The sequence below is a fragment of the Rhea pennata genome, chromosome 2 (assembly GCF_028389875.1).
Source record: "Rhea pennata isolate bPtePen1 chromosome 2, bPtePen1.pri, whole genome shotgun sequence".
Taxonomy (NCBI): domain Eukaryota; kingdom Metazoa; phylum Chordata; class Aves; order Rheiformes; family Rheidae; genus Rhea; species Rhea pennata.
Window position 1 is genome coordinate 160,176,798 of NC_084664.1, and position 19,615 is coordinate 160,196,412.

Here is a 19,615-nt window from a genome sequence, read left to right on the forward strand (position 1 = left end):
TCATTTTTGGTTGCCTAATTTGGGATGTCCTGCATGTGATAGTCATATCTGACACTTCCTATGTTCAAGCAGAAGTCTCATTAATTGTAGCTTTGCATCTTGTATCTGACATCTAGAAAATGAGGATTATGCTGTTAGTACATCCATGAGTGTTTTTGGATCGAATGGTTTGAGTAGAAGTGCTGATTCTGAGACACTAAGATTTCACTAGAGATTTTAACTTCTGCTTCGCTCATTTGGCTAAGAAGTGAAGCAGGGATCTTAGCAATAAGTCTCCTTTTGCTGCAAAATCCTGATTCATTTCAGGAGGAGATCTACAAAGCATACTAAATCTAGTAGTGGGTCTATGAGGAGACGTAGTGTGTGATCATCCATTAAAAAAAAAATCCCCATGTGCCTGAGGTTGTGCAACAGGTATGAATTTAGGTAGCAGAAATGATGTTAATTCTGAAAATTTCTGAGTAGTTTCCTGTGCGTGCTCTCTCTCATTTTTTATTTTTTAAATAAACAAATTTAATTGTTTTTATTTTTACATCTTTAAACCATGTAATAGCATTCATTTCAGGTTTTACCTGTCTAGGTCTTGTCTTTTTCTTTGCCAAGTTGATTAGCGTAAGCGGATGTACTTTGAGGCCTGCCCTTAAAGTTCCTGCATTCAGGCAATTTGAGACCAATGTGGAAAGTAAACTTCACAGTGAAGAACTTGAGTAGGAATAACTTGTGGGGTTTTGTTAGTGCTGCTTTTAAGCAGAGCTCTCATGCTGTGGCAGTTAGAATGAATGGATTTATCAGCTGTATATTAAAGGTCTAAAAGCCTGCCCACAATCCCAGTTAGCTAAGCACTTAGTCATTAATGGAACAGATTATCTCTGCTTTGAATAACTTGAAAGTGTGAGATTAAGCCATCAGGTGGGCTCAACAAGTAGATAAGAAGTAGTACAAATTCACCGTGAGAACTCTGTCACCCATTAACTGGTGCTGTGAGTTCCAGGACACAGACACAGTTTGCCAGGAAGATGCTCTGTGTAATAATAGTGTCGCCAAAGGTGCAGACAGTACTGGCTTATGGGGTTTTAGTTCTCCTTCCTCTTTCACCTTCTCCACTTCCTTTCTAGGGCATCTTGACCCTTCAGAAAGACCTATCAATGCTCATCCAAAATTATGGTGTGCTTTAAATGAGGGGAAAGTGGTGGTCTTTGATGCATCTACCTGGTCTATTCAACAACACTGTTTCAAAATAGGCAGCTCCAAACTGGTAAGACTGACACATGTCATGACTGCTGCTTTAACTTGATGTGTCTATTACTGTAGCCTGTATGACCTGAATCATCGGTTAGGCCACACTGTGAGGCTTATTCCTTAAAGGCTGTGGAAAGGCATTTGAGTTTTCTGGGCTTCGGTTGATGAGGAGGAATGAAGACCCTTGAGGAAAAAGGGAAAGGAGAGAAAATGAATTTATAGTATAGTGAAACAAGTCAGCTGATTGGAAGTGATGGATCAGGCACTGGGAGGATAGTGCCTGAAGGTATGAGTTCTTGGAGCTGGAAGACTGGCTTTGAAACAATTGAGAAGAAAGAATGGTGGAGATAATCAATATAAGAGGAGAACATGAGTAATAGAAGTCTTTTGAAGAACTGGAAATTGGGGAAAGGTGTAAGGAAGCCAGTGGATGATACTGAAAGAGTGGTAGCAGTCTGAAAGGAGACTCAGCCAGTGGATTGAGGGAGTTGCTTGGAGAAGACCATTGGAAAGGAATAACTCTCTTGAACCAGAGCTGCAGGCTGAATGAAGAACATTCAGGAGAGAGAACATGCAGCAAAGTCACCTTTGTGGAAGCTGATAAACATCACTGTGGATAGGTGTGCGAAGTGGTAGAAGAGAATCGAAAAGGGAGAGCTAAAGCTGATGGTGAGGGGCTAGGTGGAGGGATGACAGAAATCCTGGAGATGAATCTGATGCAGGGGATTTTCTAAAGAGAAGAAAGAAAGGAGGAAGTAAGTTTGGAACTTAGAGGAACTGGGAGGGAGAGAAATGAAGAGGTTCTGAATGGAGGAAGCTCATTTTTGAAGACAAAGGAGAAGACAGCATTTTGCTTAGGCATCACTCCTAACTGAAGAAAGAAGTATATTTATATCAGATGGGTAGGACAGCTTCCAATCCATGAGAAATGCGCAAACTTATGTGCTTCCCCTGACACCATTTGTAACTTTTACTTTGTTTGCGCCAGGAAACACAAGTTTGGGTCAGTTACCAGGATACATTATTAATCCTGTCTTGATGAAGGATAAGCTAGGCAGAGAGATCCATCCTCTTCCTTTATTTATTGAGCAGAACAAAGCATGGAGCAACAAGACAGTGTGTTAAGTCTTGATCTCTTACTGTAAGTGCCAGAAAATTGCAGCTTCTTAATGTAACCTTTTTTTCATGTCACGCTAAAGATTTTTTTTTTTTTTTTTTTTTTTGCTTCTGGGTTGTGTTTAATCCTGTTTTTTCTCTGCAGACTTGTATGGTAATGGTAGAACAAAGTCAAGTGTGGATCGGTTCTCAAGACTCCTTTATTTATATAATCCACACCCACAGTATGTCTTGTAATAAGCAACTAAACGATCATCGTTCTGATGTTACGGACATCATTGTAGAGAAGAAAAATGGAATACCAAGGTATATTTAATTGCAACATTTTCTTTGCAAAAATGCATATACAAGCAAATGAAGAAGACACCTATTTGACTGGAGGAGTCATGAACATTAAGAAAATCCTCTCATCTGTAGTTAAATAGAATGGCTGTTTTCTGCAGCTAGAACAATATTCACTAGCCTGGAGAATTTAGGCTGCAGTGAGCAAAGAACCAGTGAAAGATCCAAGTGACATAGTATGATGCTTGGATGTTTTTTGAAATAAAGGCAAAGTTTTAATTTTTGCTCAAGAAAAATGACCCTATACAGGGAGACCAGTGACTGACTTTCCAAGAACTGGGAGCAGTTTCTGTTAACAGGGGGGACTTATCCTGCTAACATAAGCCTTCATTTTGCCTAATATGGTAGCTCTCATACTGTGTATAGTAAATTAAAAATTTCCTTTTCTTAAAAAAAAAAAAAAAAAAAAAAATCTGAAACAAAGAGACAAAGATGAGGGCAGCTGGGAATTGGCAGCATCCAGCTGTGAATCAACACAGATGCAGTTTAAAGACCACTTCATCCTTTGCTTTGAGCACATCATTGACTAGATTTTTACAGCACACTTCTGGATTTATCCTGCATGTTTGTAAAGGAAATAATACATTTATTGGTTTGTTCGGGCAGAATGCTTTTGATCTTTTGGTAGTGTGGGGAACTATGGATGGGGACCTTTAACCTGTTGTCTTCCCATGGGGGCAGCAACTCCCAGGCCGGACCAGCCAGACCTCTACCAGTGGTGCAGCAGTCATGGCTGGCTTCTAGGGAAAATCTGCTTGTAAATGAGACGTTCAAAATCATTCTCATCTGAAGAAAACAAACGTCAAGGGTATATAGAATAGTGTGATTTGTTTCTTCAGGTGCAATAGTAATGAAAACAATTTTGAGATATTTTAGTCCTAAACTGAGAGAGAGAGAGAGAGAGAAAATCCCCTAGGCAACACCATTCAGGAGAATTAAAAGGAAAGTCTTGTTCTGCTCAGCTTCTGATGCATAACTGTAACGCATGCTCTAGTTCACTTAGGCTATTTCAGAGCTTTAAGTTTCCAGTGATACAGAGTTTGCAAATTGTGATCTTAAAAACAATCAAACACCCTCACCCCCACCCACAAATTCTCTTTACTTAGAATCCTTTAATTCCCAAAAGAGATATTAACAGCTTGAAAGGTGGATGCTGGGCTGCAAACCAGAGCTCTGTGCTAGTGCAAGGACAGAGCTTGGGATCAGGAGCCTGGCACCAGAATGGGATGCAAAGCAGTTCTGGTAAGTGAAGTGCCTACGCAAGACACAGCTGCCCAGAGCCAGTTATTTAGAAAATGATGAGAGAATTTAAATCCTACCCTACAAGTCATGATGATCACGGGATGTATGTGCTCATGTCTATCAAGACTCTGGTCACCTTGTTTCAAAGAACAGAACTAGGCTAATTGCTTGGTGTTAAAATAACTATAGTGTCAGGCCTCACAGCATTTTGGGCTTAAGTCCATTTTCTTTTGGAAATCATTACTATACTTTAGTCTTTCAGTCTGTGAATTGAAAGCCAATAATTTAGCTTGATATAAAACTTGTTATGCTATGTTTTGAACATGAATGCACATTACAGTCTTGAATTTATTTATTTATTTATTTATTTTTTTTTTTTATATCTGTACTGATAGTGAGGCGTACTCATGCAGCTTAGATGGGACAGTGATTGCTTGGAATATCAGCACTCTGAAAGTCAACCGTGCATTTCAGCTGCCCTGCCAAAATCTCACTTCTGTCAAACTTCATAATGATCGACTGTGGTGCTGTAAGTTCATTCCTCAATTAAAAATAAATAAATAAATAAAAGCATCTTTATATATTACACTTCTATTAGGAAAAAAAAAATACATAAATCCAAAATTGACTCCTGTGTACATGACTAGCTTTTCTCCCATTCTCTACTCTTCCCATTCCCCTCCTAGTATGTTTGAACATCCTTACCAGTAGGTATGGCCTCCAAAACATTCATATAGATGCCTTGGTTGGATCTCTGCTGAAGGTATGCCTGCATGTGTTGCACTTGCTGCAGGCTGTGACTTGTGGCAGCACTGTATCTGTCTGACCTCCACTGGAGATGTCTGTAAATTGGGATGGAAAGCTTTTGTCAAAGTCCTTTTGAAGTCTAGAGGGGTGATAACAGTCAGAAATTGGGCTGGGTGTTTCATGCAGACTGTATGGTATTGGTTTGACTTGGTAATCCCCAAACCTGCATTTTAACCACTTCTAGAAATCTGCTATCCCCTCTGTAGGAATTTAAATGAATAAAAAAAAGGCTTTGTGACGGTACGTAGGCAGTACACTCCTGAAGTAATTTCCTGAATAACGACTGACTGAAGAATTTGCTGTAATACTGAGTATTGCCATGCATGAGAGCCTGAATCCAAGTATACACATAACTTAACAGGCCCAGAGATAAAGCTTAGGGAAATTCCTGGTCCTGCTGCAGTCAGTAGTGATGCTGCCGTTGTTTGGATGGAGTCGGGACTCAGCCCTGTAACTTTGTAGTACAGACTCTTGGTCTCGGACTCTTGGCTCTCAGGTGAAAATAATTGTGCACTTGAGAACCTGAGTATGAGATCTAATTTTAAAGAAGTTGTCTCTTCTCTTGTTGTGATTGGACTCTAAATTGGTGAGTATGTGTTGCAGAATAGCATCCAGCATTCAGACAGAGACAGAACAGATCTAAGAACTGGGTGTTGTGAAAAACAGCAGGAAGTACACCTAAGACTTCTCTGTTCATTGAGAAATGAGGCAGTTGTTAGATACTTCCATTTATGCTGCATTTTTCCCCCATGCGGTGTGGCAGTGGAGGAAGTGGGCATTTCTGCTACTAACACTTTATCTTTAATATTGAAGGTACTGGAAGCTGCATACTTGCAGTGTCAACTCAAGAATTTCGACCGCAGATGAAAATTGAGCATAACCTGAAGGATGTGTGTTCATGTTTTCTCTGTTTCCAACTATTTCCTGAGGTATTAAATTTAAACTGTTAATTTGGTTTAGAGGAAGTGTGACTATGTGGCATTATAAATGGTGCTATATAATTACTTCTTGTGATATACTTGCTATCTGCAGTGCTAAAGTTAAACATATATTTTTTTGTGCTTTAGAGAGATGAAGTGTGGGTGTCTTATTCAGGCAGCAGTGATTTGTATATTTGGAACACCAGAGAGCTTGCAAGTACACCTCAAAAGATTCATCTTCAAGACTGCTCTGAGATTACTTGTATGATAAAAGTTAAAAATCAGGTGAGTGACATTTGTACTCTTTTTACTAGTTGTGGAATTTGGTAACAAAGTACAATGAATTGTTTGTTTGCAGTCTTCATGGGCCATTGTTTATTAGTTTCCATACTAGGTGCTTGCATATGGGCTGATCTGAAACATTAGGTTCTCTGATTTCAAAGGTGAATTAATGACAGCACAAAACAACTGACTGTTACAAGTACCCAGCAAGCATGTAGTGCCAAAAGCCTCATCAGTAATTAAATGCATGGTGACTTTCATTAGCCGTTGACATTTCAAGGAACTGCATAAACCAAAAGTTTAGGTCTCTTGATATTTAATCTCAGAGGCCCCACGACCAAGCCTTGGAAAAGGTTAATAGACAGCCAATAAATGCTGATTAGCTGGTCTATTTTTGTAGGTGACCTTTTCCATGTTTAGTCACCACACACTTCACTCAACAGAGACGAAAGGAGTGAGCAGCCTACCTAGCAGTCTTGCATCCCTGTCAAATTGGCCTCAGCCTGTGTAATAGTAGCTGTGCAAATGACTGTAGGTGTGGTACTGCATAGACAAGTTTTAGGTTAGTTTACAAATAAATAGCCCATATATATTGGGAGAGCAGCTTGATAAATTTTTCTCAGATTTTTTCTTGCTTCCAATAAATGCTTTCTTTTTGAAAAGTGTCTTTGAAATAGGGAAGCTTTTGGTGTATTCAGCCCTTGGCTAGGTTAGTGAGCCTAAAACAGAAAAAACTTTTGAGATAGCCCCTGCTAAGCACAGGTGGATTCACCGGGGGTTTAAGAGAGCTGACTTCCACTCACTGCACTCCTGGGTGTGTGTTGGAGGAGAGATCATGAGGCTTCCTAGGGCATTCTCCTCACTTAACACCATTATTATCATAGCAATGTCCGCCTTAGCCACATGCTGCTGGGATCCTGCACCAACCTATAAATTAAAGGATTGCATGGAAACCCAAAGATAATAAGCTCTTTTTTGTTCTAGTTAAGAGCTTTGTTCCTTTTTTCTTCCACTCATTCCTAACTCAGTTCCACCGTAATTAGCATCATAGCCCAATCCATTGATAAAAAAGAGAAAACTGGAAAACATCCTTGTGCAATCCACCTCCTGAACCTGAGCATTTAATACGCCAGCTTTCAACAGCTCAGCAGTCTCAATGATCCAAAGGGTAGGTTGGAGTCTGTCGTGGTAGTCAGAACACCCATGTTCCTCCTCTACGCAGCATTACAACGTTTACTGAGGTGCCAGAATGGGCTTGCAGCCTGGTAAAAGTGAACGAGGACATTGTTAGTTGTCTGTCAAAGGTTTGCTTTCAAGTGCTTTAATCGAAAACAAACCACTGTTTGTTTTTAAGGAACCTGAGACAAAATCCGATTGCATAGTGTGTCTGTCTGTCTGAAGCAGGCTGCTTTCTGGCTGACAAGCAGTACTGAGACCCAACAGGAAGCGCTTACGCTGTACAAAGCTATGCACAAGAGCCCCACAGCTGGGCCAGACTAGGTGGATCTGACTCACTGTTCTGTCTCAGTGATGGCAGTTGCAATGCTGTGTATGGAGAGAGCACAAGCCTCCGTTTGCAGTCCATTCCTCTTAAACTTCCTTCCCTGTCCATGGCTTTTGTTTAGGAATACTGAAGTGTACATTTCTACCTCAATCTCCTATTTTTTTTTTTTTTTTGACCTGGTCTCTGTGAATCTGATTCCATTTTGTACTTGCTGCTGCCACAGTTTCCTGTAGCAGCAAATTCAGAAGTTCCCCAACAGGTGGATATAGAGAAGTATTTTTTTTTCTTTCTGAAACCCAATTCTTACTAGTTTCCCCAGGTGCCTCTTACTTCTCTAATTGTGGGATCTGCTGAACAATGGTTCTTCATTCAACTTGTCAACGCTCCTTGTGATTCTGTAAACCGTCGTCTGATCCCTCCTTAACTGTCTTCTCTCCAAACTAGAGTCCTAGCTTTTTCATCTTTGCTCGTGGAGCATCAACTGCTCCATTTCCTTGATACCTTGAGTCACCCTTCCCTAACTCCATCTTCTGTGCCCTTGCGGTGCAGAGACCAGAACTACATGCAGCTCCTGAGATGGGGGCATGCCATGGTTTATATAGTAGTGAAGTGGCACCTTCTGTCCTGTTCTTAAAACCGTTCCTAGTGATGCCCAATGTGGAGTTGTCTTTTTTTCATCTGTTGTTGCACGTTTATCTGCTACTGGAGAATGTCAGTGGTAACTCCAGGGTCTTTCTGCAGTTGTATCTGCCACTTGCAAGCTAAGGATTATGAGGGCATAGCTCAGATTATTTTCCTGTAGTTGCATTATGTTACACTGAAGCTAGTCTGCTGCATTTTTGCCCACTTGCTTGGTTTTCTGAGGTCCTTTTTTAGAATTCCTTATCATTGGCATGAATTTGGCTACCCACTGCTGACTCTTTTCTATTGTGGAAAGTGTCCATTAAACCATACTCACTGCTTCTGGTCGTTATAGCTTTCAGGCTATAAGGGAGCATTTCCTCCAGTCCTCTAGCAGCCTTGTTTGTTTGTTTGTTATAGTCTTTGGTGTGGAGCTAGAGACAAGTCAAGGACTTTTGGAAAAGCAAAATCCAAGTCTGTCTACGTGGGCACTGATGCTCTCCTGGAACTCGGGCAGGTCACTGAGGCAGCTTTTCCTTCTACAGAAGCCCAGATGCCTTTTTACAGTAGATCGTGTTTAGCCAAGGGCTCAGTTCTCGTTCTCCACTATAGCATCTACTGTCTTACCAGGGATGAAAGACTCCTTAGTCCAATTTTTTCTCAGGATCCCTTTCAGAAGCTCTTTCTACAGAGGGGAAGCCGCTCACTCGAATAAATACAGAGGATGTTTTCAGTATTGCCCTAGCAACAGAGAGCCTGAGCTGTATCTATGTGGCATGTAGAACTCTTGTTTGGACTGTGTCCTCAACTGAAATATAAATAATCTTCTTTTTTCTCTCTCTCTCTTTTTTTTTTTTTTCCCTTTCTTTTCTTTCCGCTAGATGTGGATTGGCAGCAGGGGAAGATCACAGGGCAAAATCAAAGGGAAGATCTATGTGGTCAATGCTGAGAAGAAGACTGTGGAGAAAGAGTTGGTTGGTCATGCTGATACAGTAAAGGCACTTTGCTCTGCAGAGGATAGATACGTCCTCAGTGGCTCTGGAAAGGAAGAAGGGAAGATTGCCATTTGGAAAGTTGAATAGTTGTTAAGCTATTAGAAATAGGGCTACCTTTGCTGGAAGAGGTGAAGAGCCTAGGTGTCGTTTAGTCCGGCATCCTGCATATATTTCAACCACCCATCAGTGTTATTTGTGCATTATTTATCGAGTTATTTTCATAAGTACATTGTTGTGGGAAATAAAAACGGAAGTGAATCCCTCCTTGCACCTTGCAACGCACCTGCACAATTGATAAGGAAATGTGAATAAGGGGGGGGGGGTCACCAGCTTTAAACTTGATGTGTGTTGGAAGGAAGGATCAGGGTTGTAGAGCAGCCCGTGCCGTGTGCTGCGCTGAGTGAGCCAAAGCCTGATAAACTCGGTAATTCTGCTGGAGCGCTTCCTCAGCGGCGCGCAGGCTGCCTGCAAAGGGGGATTTGATACTGTCTTTGCAGCCTATAATAGCTTGAAATGTTCACTGGAAACATTTTAAATGCATTTGTTGAATTTATGGAGTTGCTCTAAATGCTAAGCATCTTTCTAAACTAGCAGCTAAATTTAGTTGGGAAGACTGTCCATTACAACTGTATGTATATTTATGGTGCTGTGTTATTTAAAATGTAGATAGAGACAGGCTCTCCCTAAGAGCACGGAAAGCTCCCTGCTAGTGAAGCAAGACCCTTGGATACTCTCATTAAGGGTTTTACTTCTTAAACTTTTTTTTTTTTTTTTTTTAAAAAAAAAAAACAATGCACTGCACTTGGCATTTGTAACAGACTTTTTATTTTTCCATCTGAAGCACTTACTTATTTACTTAATTTATTTAATTAATTTCAGTATATATTATATGTGCTTTGGGGAGAAATCTTTTAGTTAGTTACTGTGCAGACAAACATCTACCCCTCCTTTCTTCAGTCACCAAACTTCAATTTCTGTAATTGGAGGAACTGCTGTTATTTAATGTAGAACCTACTTCATTTTTAAGTTCTCTGAAGGCATCAAGCTATTCCTTAATTACTGAAGTAAGTGTCAGCAGATTGTGGTCTAGGCATTTCTTTTGATCAGTGTTTACTAATTATTTTTTTAAAGACAGCGTTTGTAAATTCTGAAGTTAGCACAAACCTCGTTAAGATGCTGGTATATATTTTCCCATTAGTGACAGAATTATCTGTTTGTAAAACAATACATACGAGCAGAACACTGTTGTCCATATCACTGCTTAGCAAAGTGGAACAAAATGTTTAAAATATTGTAAAGAAAGAGATTGGTGAAAAAATAGGCTGTTCCTGTTAACGAATATAAACCAGAACAGTATATGCCTATTAGAAGTGTAAAATAATGGTATACACTCCGTGCAATGTTTCTAACAAACACTTTTAATGTGCTGATGAAAGATGTTTATCATATGATGGTAAGTGAAATGTCTCCTCCCCCCCCCCTTTCTTTTTTCAATTTAAGAATATTAAACACTATATTGCTATTCCGGCCTCTTTGTAGCATCTTGTTCATTTTTAGGTCATACCTCAATACAATCATTCTGAGGATTTGTACCACCGACTCCCATTCGTGGTAGGTGCTGTAGGAAAATCGGGGCACATCTCTCTATACTGTCCTTCCTAAAAACAGCGTCTGCTGCTAACGTGGCCTTCGCTGAGCCCCTCGGCTGTAGCGTTCAGGTTCCTCGGTTCCTTCCTGAGCAGCTGCCTGGCTGCTACGGATAACTGAAATGATTCCTTTACTGAAGTAAAAGGTTTCTCGGCACAGAGACATGCAGGAGCTACTAATGATTTTTCAGCTGGCACGAAGACGGCTGCTGCCCTGCCGCCAGCCTTGCCGTCCTGTTCGCTCCTGCGAAGGGTTTAGACCTGCTTTTGCCTTCTCAGCCAGTTGAGAAGCAGCTCACGGCCGGCCGGGGGGACAGGCTGAGCAGATGCCCTTTGGAGGTGCCCTGCGCGGGCGGGGAGGAGGTTCAGGTGTGCTCAGCTACCCTGCCAGCAGCGGTGTGCGGAGAGGACCAGAGGAGGTTACTGGGCGAGCAGAAACCAGCTTGCTGCAGCCGGGTGAGCGCCCGCCTCCCGGAGCTCCTTGACGCATTGCCCGTCTCCCCCCCCCTCCCCCCAGCAGCCTTATGCAGTTCAAGGTCAGTCTTGCCCAGCTCCTGTTGAGTTTTGGAACCGGCGGAGGGCAGTGTCCGCCGCTAGAAACCCGCCCTGTGCGCGCCGCAGCCGAGGCAGCTGCTGGGCAAGCCGGACTCCCCTGGCTTTGGCCAAGAGCTGAGCTGTGCTGGGCTCTGCCGCTGTCCCAGGGAGGCGCAAGGGGGGCAGCGGGGCCGCGCTGGGCCCACGGCGGGGGCAGCGGGCTCCTCTCCGCCGCCTTCCCAGGCGCTCCAAGGCCGCGGCCGGCTCTTTCGTAGCGGCCGCATTGAATGGGGACAATAGCTGGGGGCAGTGACGCAGGCACCCTTTCCTCGGCCCGCTCCGGTGAGCCCGGCGCACCCACCGTTCGTGAGTCACCTCTCCCTCCCCGTTCCGGAGCCGGACGCCGCGTCTCCCTCGCCTCCCATCCGCGCCAGCCGATCACCGGCAGTGATGACGACAGCACCGGGGAGGTTCCCGCTTCCCACCGCTCGCCCCGGCGGCATTTTCCTGGCGCATCCCGCCCGTCCCTGCAAAGGAGACGGCGGAGGGGCTGCCCCGGCCTCCCCCCACTCACCCTCTCTCTCAGCTTTTTCTCCTTCCAGCGGGGCCCCACCAAGAAACCTTGCTAACGCCGCTACTGCTTCTGGGGAGGTCTCCCACGCCTGCTGCCTCAGGAGACATCCCAGTGGCTGGGACAGATGCTGTCACTTAACGCCCACCTCATTTGGGGCTCCGTTGGGTAGGCAGAGGCAGCCACGGTGAAGACGAGGGCCCAGAGGGCACTTGCAAACTTGGACTTGTCCAAACACCTCATTGTGGGAGAGACAACAAAAAGAAACCTGGAACGCCGGTGGGAAGCGGCCCTCGGCGAGCTCCAGCCCGGCCAGCCTGCAGCAAGGACGAACGGCCTGTAGCCTCCCGCGGCTTTTCTGCAGGGTTCTGGAGAGACTCTGTCCCAAGTGCGGTAGGACCCACACAGCACTGATGGGTCTCCTCCTCTGGAGATCTTCAAGGCCCACCTGGACGCAACCTTATCTACCATGCTCTAGGTGACCCTGCTGAGCAGGGAGGTTGGACTAGGTGACCTCCAGAGGTCCCTTCCAACCTTACCGATTCTGTGATTCTAGGAAAAGCGAAGGCAATGCTCAGGCTGGAAGCAGATTTATCACAATTTTTTTAGGTTTTCCTATTTCTCATTAGAGCTGCAGGTTCTGGAACAGGAGACCTGCTGGGTTGTAGGTGGCCAAAAATGACCTGCAGGCTGTGTGGGCCTCAGCTTCTCTGGCCACCGCTTCCCAGCGAGGTCCTTCAGAAGCAGCAGCCACAGACCGAATCCATCAGATAAACTGCTGGAAATTCGAGCAAGACAACAGCGATATTCATGCTTCAGGTTTAACCCTATTTGTAACCTGACAGAGAATCCCTTGGGTTTTCCCCCCATCTTCTCACCGGCTGGATCCAAACTGGTTTCTCCAAGAGCCGCTTTGTGGCTGCTTCCAAACTAAAGCTGGCGCTGTCCACAAACCCTCTCCCCCCCCCCCCCCCCAAAAAAAAAAAAACCCTCCCGGCGCTGCTGCGCGGAGGATCCCGCACGCCAGCGGGCTGCCGAGGAGGCAGCGGGCACCTCTGTGCACCTACCTAAAGGCCCTCGGCCCCGGCGCTTGAGGCGCCCAGCGGCACCGTCTCTATTTAGTCTCATCGCTGACCAGGTGAATACTTGCAGGTGGCGTTTCTTAGTTATTTTTTTTAATCAACGCTAGTTAAGCCTGGGGAAGCAGCGCCAACCCCACTGGTCTTCGGCGGCGCCCGCAGAAGGGGCTGGCGCCTCTGCCGCAGCGTCGCAGCAAAGCACCACGGCGACACGACCCACGAGCTCTTACTGAAACGTTTATTAAGATCGAACTCGAGAAGACCAACGGATCGGAACACAACGTTAACGTGGAGCAGAATATTTCTAAACTGATTTTGTTCTTCTACGCGTAAATGAACAAAAACCCAATCAAGATTATACAAAAAAAGAACAGAAAGTGCAGAACACAATAAAACAGTTCTCATGCAACAAATCTCTTGTTTGTACTTTAAAACAGAAAATAAGCTCAACAGTGTAGAAATAAAAAACGTACATACATTATGCCGTCTACTCACTCAGACATTCATCTGACATTTCTTTATCCCTTTTTCCTCATAAAACTTAACATTATGTGTTTAACACATGCTTATAAACATTGCTAAACTCAGCAAGAGCTATTATAGTGCCCCAACTTAATAAGTTGATAAAAAAGTAGTTGTCATATGGCCAGTTCACAAAGGAACTAAATACTCTTTGTTTTTTTTTTTTTATTTTTCCTTTTCTTTTTCCACTAGGAGATGCCTATATGCAGCTTTCTATTAATATGAGGCATTTAAAATAAGCTGGTCACCTGGCTACCGAAAGGGCTTAGCGTTCATGTTACATCAGAAAAACGAAGGAAGAACCCGCCCCGGGAAGCGCCGGTTCGCGGCAGGACTCCAACTCCGGGGCCGCTCGCTGCAATTTGGCTGACCAGACCGACGCGCTGCGTTTTCCCCCTCCCCAAAACCTTCGCAGGGCCCCAAAAAAATAATTAAAGAAAAAAAAAAAGGCATTGGAAACCTTTGAATTTTAGTCAGGTGTGACTCCCCGCCACGCGAGCCGGCTGCGCGCGCGGCTCTCCGCGCTCCCCGGGAAGGCGAGGTTAAGGGACAGGCTGGCCGTGGGGCTTATTTGGGGCCGGAAACCGAGCGGGACAAAAATTCCCATCAGTTTTTACAGGATCTGATCTTAATTTAAATGACAGGAAAGACTGAACATCCTAATGAGCAGACCTGGCTGCCCCGGCAGCCCGAAGTCATCCGTCAGTGCCGTATTACGAGTCCGGTCGCTATTATCGAATACAATTTCCTGACTGTCCAAACTGCTGAGCCTCTAAAGTAAAATATTGTTTGAGTTGGAGCTTTTGCAGCTCGCCTTTGCAAATCGCTTCTTCTGGATGCAACATGAGAGACAGCAAACTTTGGGTAGCTCAACTTTTTTTTTTTTTCTTTCTTTAAAAATAATGACCTTTTCCAATGCAATTTTTACAAACGTTCAGCTTTGCAGTTTAAGGAAGAATAACAGGACTAGAGGACTATCTGCAACCATAAAGTTTCTGCAACGAAAAATAAAATTTGGTATTTCTTACACACAGTCAATACCATTTCTGTGCAACATTTGGTGCTCGTTATTGTTCATTTATTTGGCCTATTAAAAGAAAACGAGGACAAAACAGCTGCAAATAAAACCCACTCCTCTTTCACGCCGGCTGGTTCGGACGCCGGAGCTGCTGCGTGGGCTCGGGCCCTCACGCAGGGTTTCGCTTAGTCGCGCGGGCAGGACGCACGTTTACGCCTGGGCTTGTGCCGCATCGGACCGGGACGGGGGAAAAAAACTGGAAGAACGAAAACGCAGTGGAGCACGGTGGCAAAGAGCGCGCAGCCGTCAAATGGATTTTGGCCTGAACAGTGTGTATATATGTGTGTGTGTGTGTATACATATACACGTATATATGTATATACTCACAGCCCCACAGGCTCACTGCCCACCACGGGCGAGTGGTGGGGACGGGCTCTACGGGGAGAAAGGAGGCTTCTAAGGAAGGATTTGGCCACTGAATCGCCGTTGCTGCCTGGGTCCGTGCGGGGATGGAAACGGGAGAGGAACGGGAGAGGCCGAGCTTCCCCGCCGGCTCCCCGTGCGGCTCGCGGCCCGTTTCCGTGGCTGGGATCGGCGCTTCCGAGGAGACCGGGAGGCCACGTTCGCGGCCGCTCCGCTCAGCGCTAGCTAACGGCCCGATTCGCCCTACTGAACAGCTGCTCGGGTAACGAAGCTCCGGGAGCCAGCGGGAAGGGAAGCGTCCCTAAGAAATTATTGCTTCTGTAATCCCAAAGTGCCATCACCTACGCACGGTTCAGATCCGACCGGCCTCTAGGACAACCCGGCGGTGCAAAACCCACGCTACGTCCGCCAAAATGGTTACGTCCGAGCTCCTCCGCTCTAACGCAAACTACCTCCCCAGGCGCCGCCGGCCCGCTACGAAACTCTCGCTAAGCTCTCGCGAACCCGAGCGTGCGCGGTGTCTGGTATCAGAGGCGTTAACGTGTCACGAGAGACGACAGCGGCATCTGGACAACTTAAACCTATTGCAGGAAAGATGCTAAGAGATGGAGCGCACGGGATGACACCAGCAAACCTGCAACGATACTTCCAGTCCCCAGAAGTAAAACCAGCCCCCTCGACTCTCTCTTCTCCACTTTTGCAAGAAGACATAAAATCTAACAGTTTGCCTTTCGGTTCTGATTGAAAAAAATAGAAATCTCTGTGCATCCTGAAGATAAGGTGAGGGATAGGTGCAGGATTACAGGAACAACCTGCCTACCTGAGATGTGATGGGGCTGGAAAGAAAAACCTCCTGAATTCAAGTGAAAAACAGCATTAGTATGACAAATCTCAGAAAGGGTCCGCAGTGAGCGCCCGGGCGGCACACCAGGAGCTCCTCCGGCCGCGGCACACCCGGAGCTCCTTTGGCAGCTGCTACCCAACGCTAATTCTCCTGGCGACACTACAAACACTTTGGAGCGTTTACAATGGATAATTATTTCCTTCGGCTTTACAGGGCAGTGAAATACAACTTCCTGCTCCAAAGCAGCGTGCGTGCTTGTATGTTACGAACGGCAACCAAACAGCCCCACAAACACCCCCAAACACAGGTCCGAACGGCCCATCCGCAGAAACGGGGCTCAGCACAACGCTGGCGAGGACCAAACGGGACCCGAAACGCCCTTCTCCCTCCTCGCCACGACACGGAAAGCTAACCGAACGCGCGCGATCTCAGCGCCTTCCGACGGCGCGACCCTCCTTCTGCCGGCTGGGCCGCGAGAGGCACCTTCAGCTCCTCATCCCTGCCCGAAGCCAGACGGCGGTTCGCTCGATCGCGCCGCGGAAGGCGCTTCGGCTGACGGAGCCGCTGTACGGAGCAACGCGGACCCAAAACTACATTCACAACCAACGCAACTCACTGGAAAAGGGCCAGGCCGGCACTGACCAGGAGATGCAGATTTTCACACCGTAGCAGAATCTTTCAAGAAAACAGAGATTCAGATAAGGAATATTTGACAGTGTTCTTTTAACCAAAAGCAGAATCTTCCAAAAAAGCTTTAAAAATAAAATATTAAAGCCACTTTAAAATGTCTAGCTCAGCTTACATTTTACAAGAATGCCAGTTATAGGGTGAAATACAACACTCATATCTGTTATATATGAATATCACCAGAATATATTAAATGTAACTGAGATGATAAAATTCACTGCAGAAGTTCAGTTAAAGTATTTCTCACAACTGATTTCTTCAATAAGGTCTTATATTCTTCAGTAGTATCATTCCGCTGTCTGAACACAATTCACAGTACGTGTTCTAAATAAAAAACATTCACCTTAAAGAAAAACAACTTTCTTGAGATGCCGGGGGGGGTGGGGGGGGGGGAAGAAGTCCCGTGCGATTACACGTCCTTTAATTCTCCGAAATTTCACCAGCCTAAAAACAACATCGCCCCCCTTGACAGCACAGGACTTTAGTACTGACTGAAAGCCTTCAGCTTAGAAACACACGTCTGCCACCAGGAATTCGTCAGTGATGTCGGCCAAGACTATGCATGAACTTCAAACATACCCAAACATACATTTTTCTTAAATACATTGACAATTCAAGTAATTTATTAAAAACTGCTTTTCATTTTGAAATATATATTTCTCTCTTGAATGAATATATTGCAGCATGATTTACACATGCATCTTAAAGTACTGCAGTAAAAGAAGTTTGAGGCAGCAGAGATCTTGCAAGGAGCTGTGATTTGTCTGTTTAACACATGGATTGACTGCAGCCGGAAAGTCCATGCAAAAACGAGTAAAATAGCGGCACAAGCACTTCTTAGACAACAACGGGAAGTTCGGTTTCTAAAGACGCCTCAACTGGTTGCTGGATCTCTGAGCTTTGTCTACCCGTGGCCTGGGGCACTGCTAGTGATCCCAGTAATATTTTATATCAGATTAGCATCGCTCTTTTAAGCTCTTCACAGAAAATGTCCTTGCACGGCAGCTACGTCCTGAACCAAGGAAGCGGGTATGGAGGCTGCACTGACGAAATTGGTAGAGCAGCTCAGGAGAGCTCCAGTCTACAATCCCTCCAGTGCAGCGACTGGAACAGCAAAGCATGCTAGTGGATTGAATTTTGAGGCCTAAAAGCTGTTTCTGACACGGATTTTTATGCGATCGGACTACGCCATAAGGTTGCGGAGGTAGGCCTTCGGTTTACCTTGTTGTACTGACACTGCGCCTTTACTTTGGCTGCTGCGTTCCCAGCCGGAAGGTAAAAGGACCGTAAAAAGTGCAATTTAATCATCGGCTTCCTCCCCCCCACTACAGAGACTCCTCACACCCCGCTCCGTGAAGCTGGCCCCGGAGACGCCTTTCTCCGCGACAGCTTCCTCCGGAGACGATCGGCTTTAAGTGCCGAGAAAAGCCCCAAGTTCACTGGCCCGCAAAACTCCCAGCTAAAAATCGTCAGAGCGTGTTCTAATGACATTCACAAAATTCAGCACGTGTCAGAAATACCTGCGAGCGCTGATCACCTGCCCAGCTGCTCCTACTTCATCTACGGTCCACGTCACGCACCTGGTGCTACCCGTTCCTGACAAGCAGCAGACTCGGGAGTAGCTGTTGGACAGTACGACTAAAAGAATTCACAGCAGTTTCTTAGAAACCGCAGTAATTGCTTTTGTCTGTCTTGAAAACGATTGCAAGTAAAACTTTCCTGTAGCGATTGCACCGAAAAGAAATATGAAGTCTAAAATTAATGTTAAAGAATTGTAGCTGTCAGACCAATATCATTGTGCTTATGGAAAAGATTGATCAGGATGTCTAAGCATTTGATTCAGGTGCTGTACTAGTGAAATCTGAAATGTTCAGACAAAAATAGCAGGAGACTATAGGTCAAGATAGCTTCCATTTTCAGTTAGTTTAGAAACAGCTGAAAACTTAATTTTTCTAACTGCTAATTGTATACACTGTGAGTCTCATGCAGATTAATAAAACTTATTTGAAATCTAAATGTATTCTTAATAAAAAAGTGTTCAGAAATGACATTTCTAAGTTGTAGAGAAAGCAGTTAGCATCACAGCTACCTGTTCAAACCTATATTAGGGACTACAGAATTTCATTTACATTTTTGCACAAAACTGCCTGCAATTTTCTGTAAATTTAGATACAAGTACTGAAGATCCTCATTCGTTATCCTGGAAGAAAAATAAAAGGGTTCCTGATCCTGCACCTGCACTCCCTGGAATGTGTGTGAACGACAAGCGGTGGTCTCACATGGCAGACTCGCTCTCCGACCCCGGCGCGGTGGTTCCTTTGCGCGTGAGCTTCAGAACAGTTGACTTCTCGGCGTTGGTGCCGTTGCTCTCGGTGTTCTCCGGAGGGCCGAGCCCTTTCTGCTCTTCCTTTGGCTCTTCATTGACTTCGGGGTAAATCACCAAGAACGTTGCTGTTAAAAAACCCAAGAAGGATCCCACCGAAGCCACCATGGGAATGACTCTGACTGTGCCAACCGCGTCCACCACGCTGCCAAGTGCCGAGGCCACCAGGATCTGGGAGATGTAAACCTGACATGACAGAATAGCACAATCTATGCCAAATCCTCGCTTTGAGTTCCCGGGGCTGTGGTGAATATACTGAAAAAGACAAGGAAGATGTGTCAGACAAAATGAAGACGACATCAGATATCTGAACGCTAGATTCTTCCTGAAATTTCTTCGCCATGTGCTCGTTTTTATGCCATCCTCGTGCATCATGCAGGCTATGTATGTCCACAGCAACCAGCCTCCTTTTCAACAGCCCCCTTACTCACACCAAGAGACAGGCATTTACTTGGGCACTCCTAGCTTGAACTTGGCCCCAAATTTAGGTTCTGTAAAAAAATTTCTGTGAATTCACTGGGGGAAATTGTTCCTGTGATCTTAAAAGGCCCTTCCAATCCCCATGCAGGAACACGTTAAAATAAGTGATCCCCAATGAATTTGTAACTGAAACACAACAGTGCTAAAAACTGGAAAGTAACGTCGTCCCTGTTTCCAGGAGGATCGGTTTGCCTTAGGACTTGCCAAACCCACAGCTGCATTTCGAGACTCACCGCTGTATCTAAAAAAACACTAAGAACCTCACTAATGCTAACGTAACACCTGTACGAAACACGAGCAACAACCACACATACAGTAAATATTTTCAGTAATTATTTCAGGTGCACTCAAATCCTTTTA

At 45.1% G+C, this 19,615-nt stretch overlaps 2 protein-coding genes across 5 annotated transcripts in view; one reads left to right on the plus strand and one right to left on the minus strand.

Moving 5' to 3' along the window:
* The window catches only part of DENND3 (DENN domain containing 3), a 38,919-nt gene extending 29,593 nt beyond the window's left edge, over positions 1 to 9,326 (plus strand). The window contains exons 18-23 of the mRNA XM_062570694.1: positions 1,116 to 1,255; positions 2,501 to 2,661; positions 4,335 to 4,468; positions 5,560 to 5,675; positions 5,814 to 5,951; positions 8,955 to 9,326. Of these exons, the coding sequence (XP_062426678.1) occupies positions 1,116 to 1,255; positions 2,501 to 2,661; positions 4,335 to 4,468; positions 5,560 to 5,675; positions 5,814 to 5,951; positions 8,955 to 9,155 (890 nt within the window). The 3' untranslated portion in view covers positions 9,156 to 9,326. The remainder of the gene's footprint in view (positions 1 to 1,115; positions 1,256 to 2,500; positions 2,662 to 4,334; positions 4,469 to 5,559; positions 5,676 to 5,813; positions 5,952 to 8,954) is intronic.
* A 3,796-nt stretch (positions 9,327 to 13,122) lies between these two features.
* Positions 13,123 to 19,615, minus strand: part of SLC45A4 (solute carrier family 45 member 4) — an 87,701-nt gene continuing 81,208 nt past the window's right edge. For all 4 annotated transcript variants that reach the window (XM_062570697.1, XM_062570696.1, XM_062570698.1 and 1 more), the window contains exon 8: positions 13,123 to 19,030. In XM_062570697.1, coding sequence (XP_062426681.1) covers positions 18,668 to 19,030 — 363 coding nt within the window. In that variant the 3' untranslated portion in view covers positions 13,123 to 18,667. The remainder of the gene's footprint in view (positions 19,031 to 19,615) is intronic.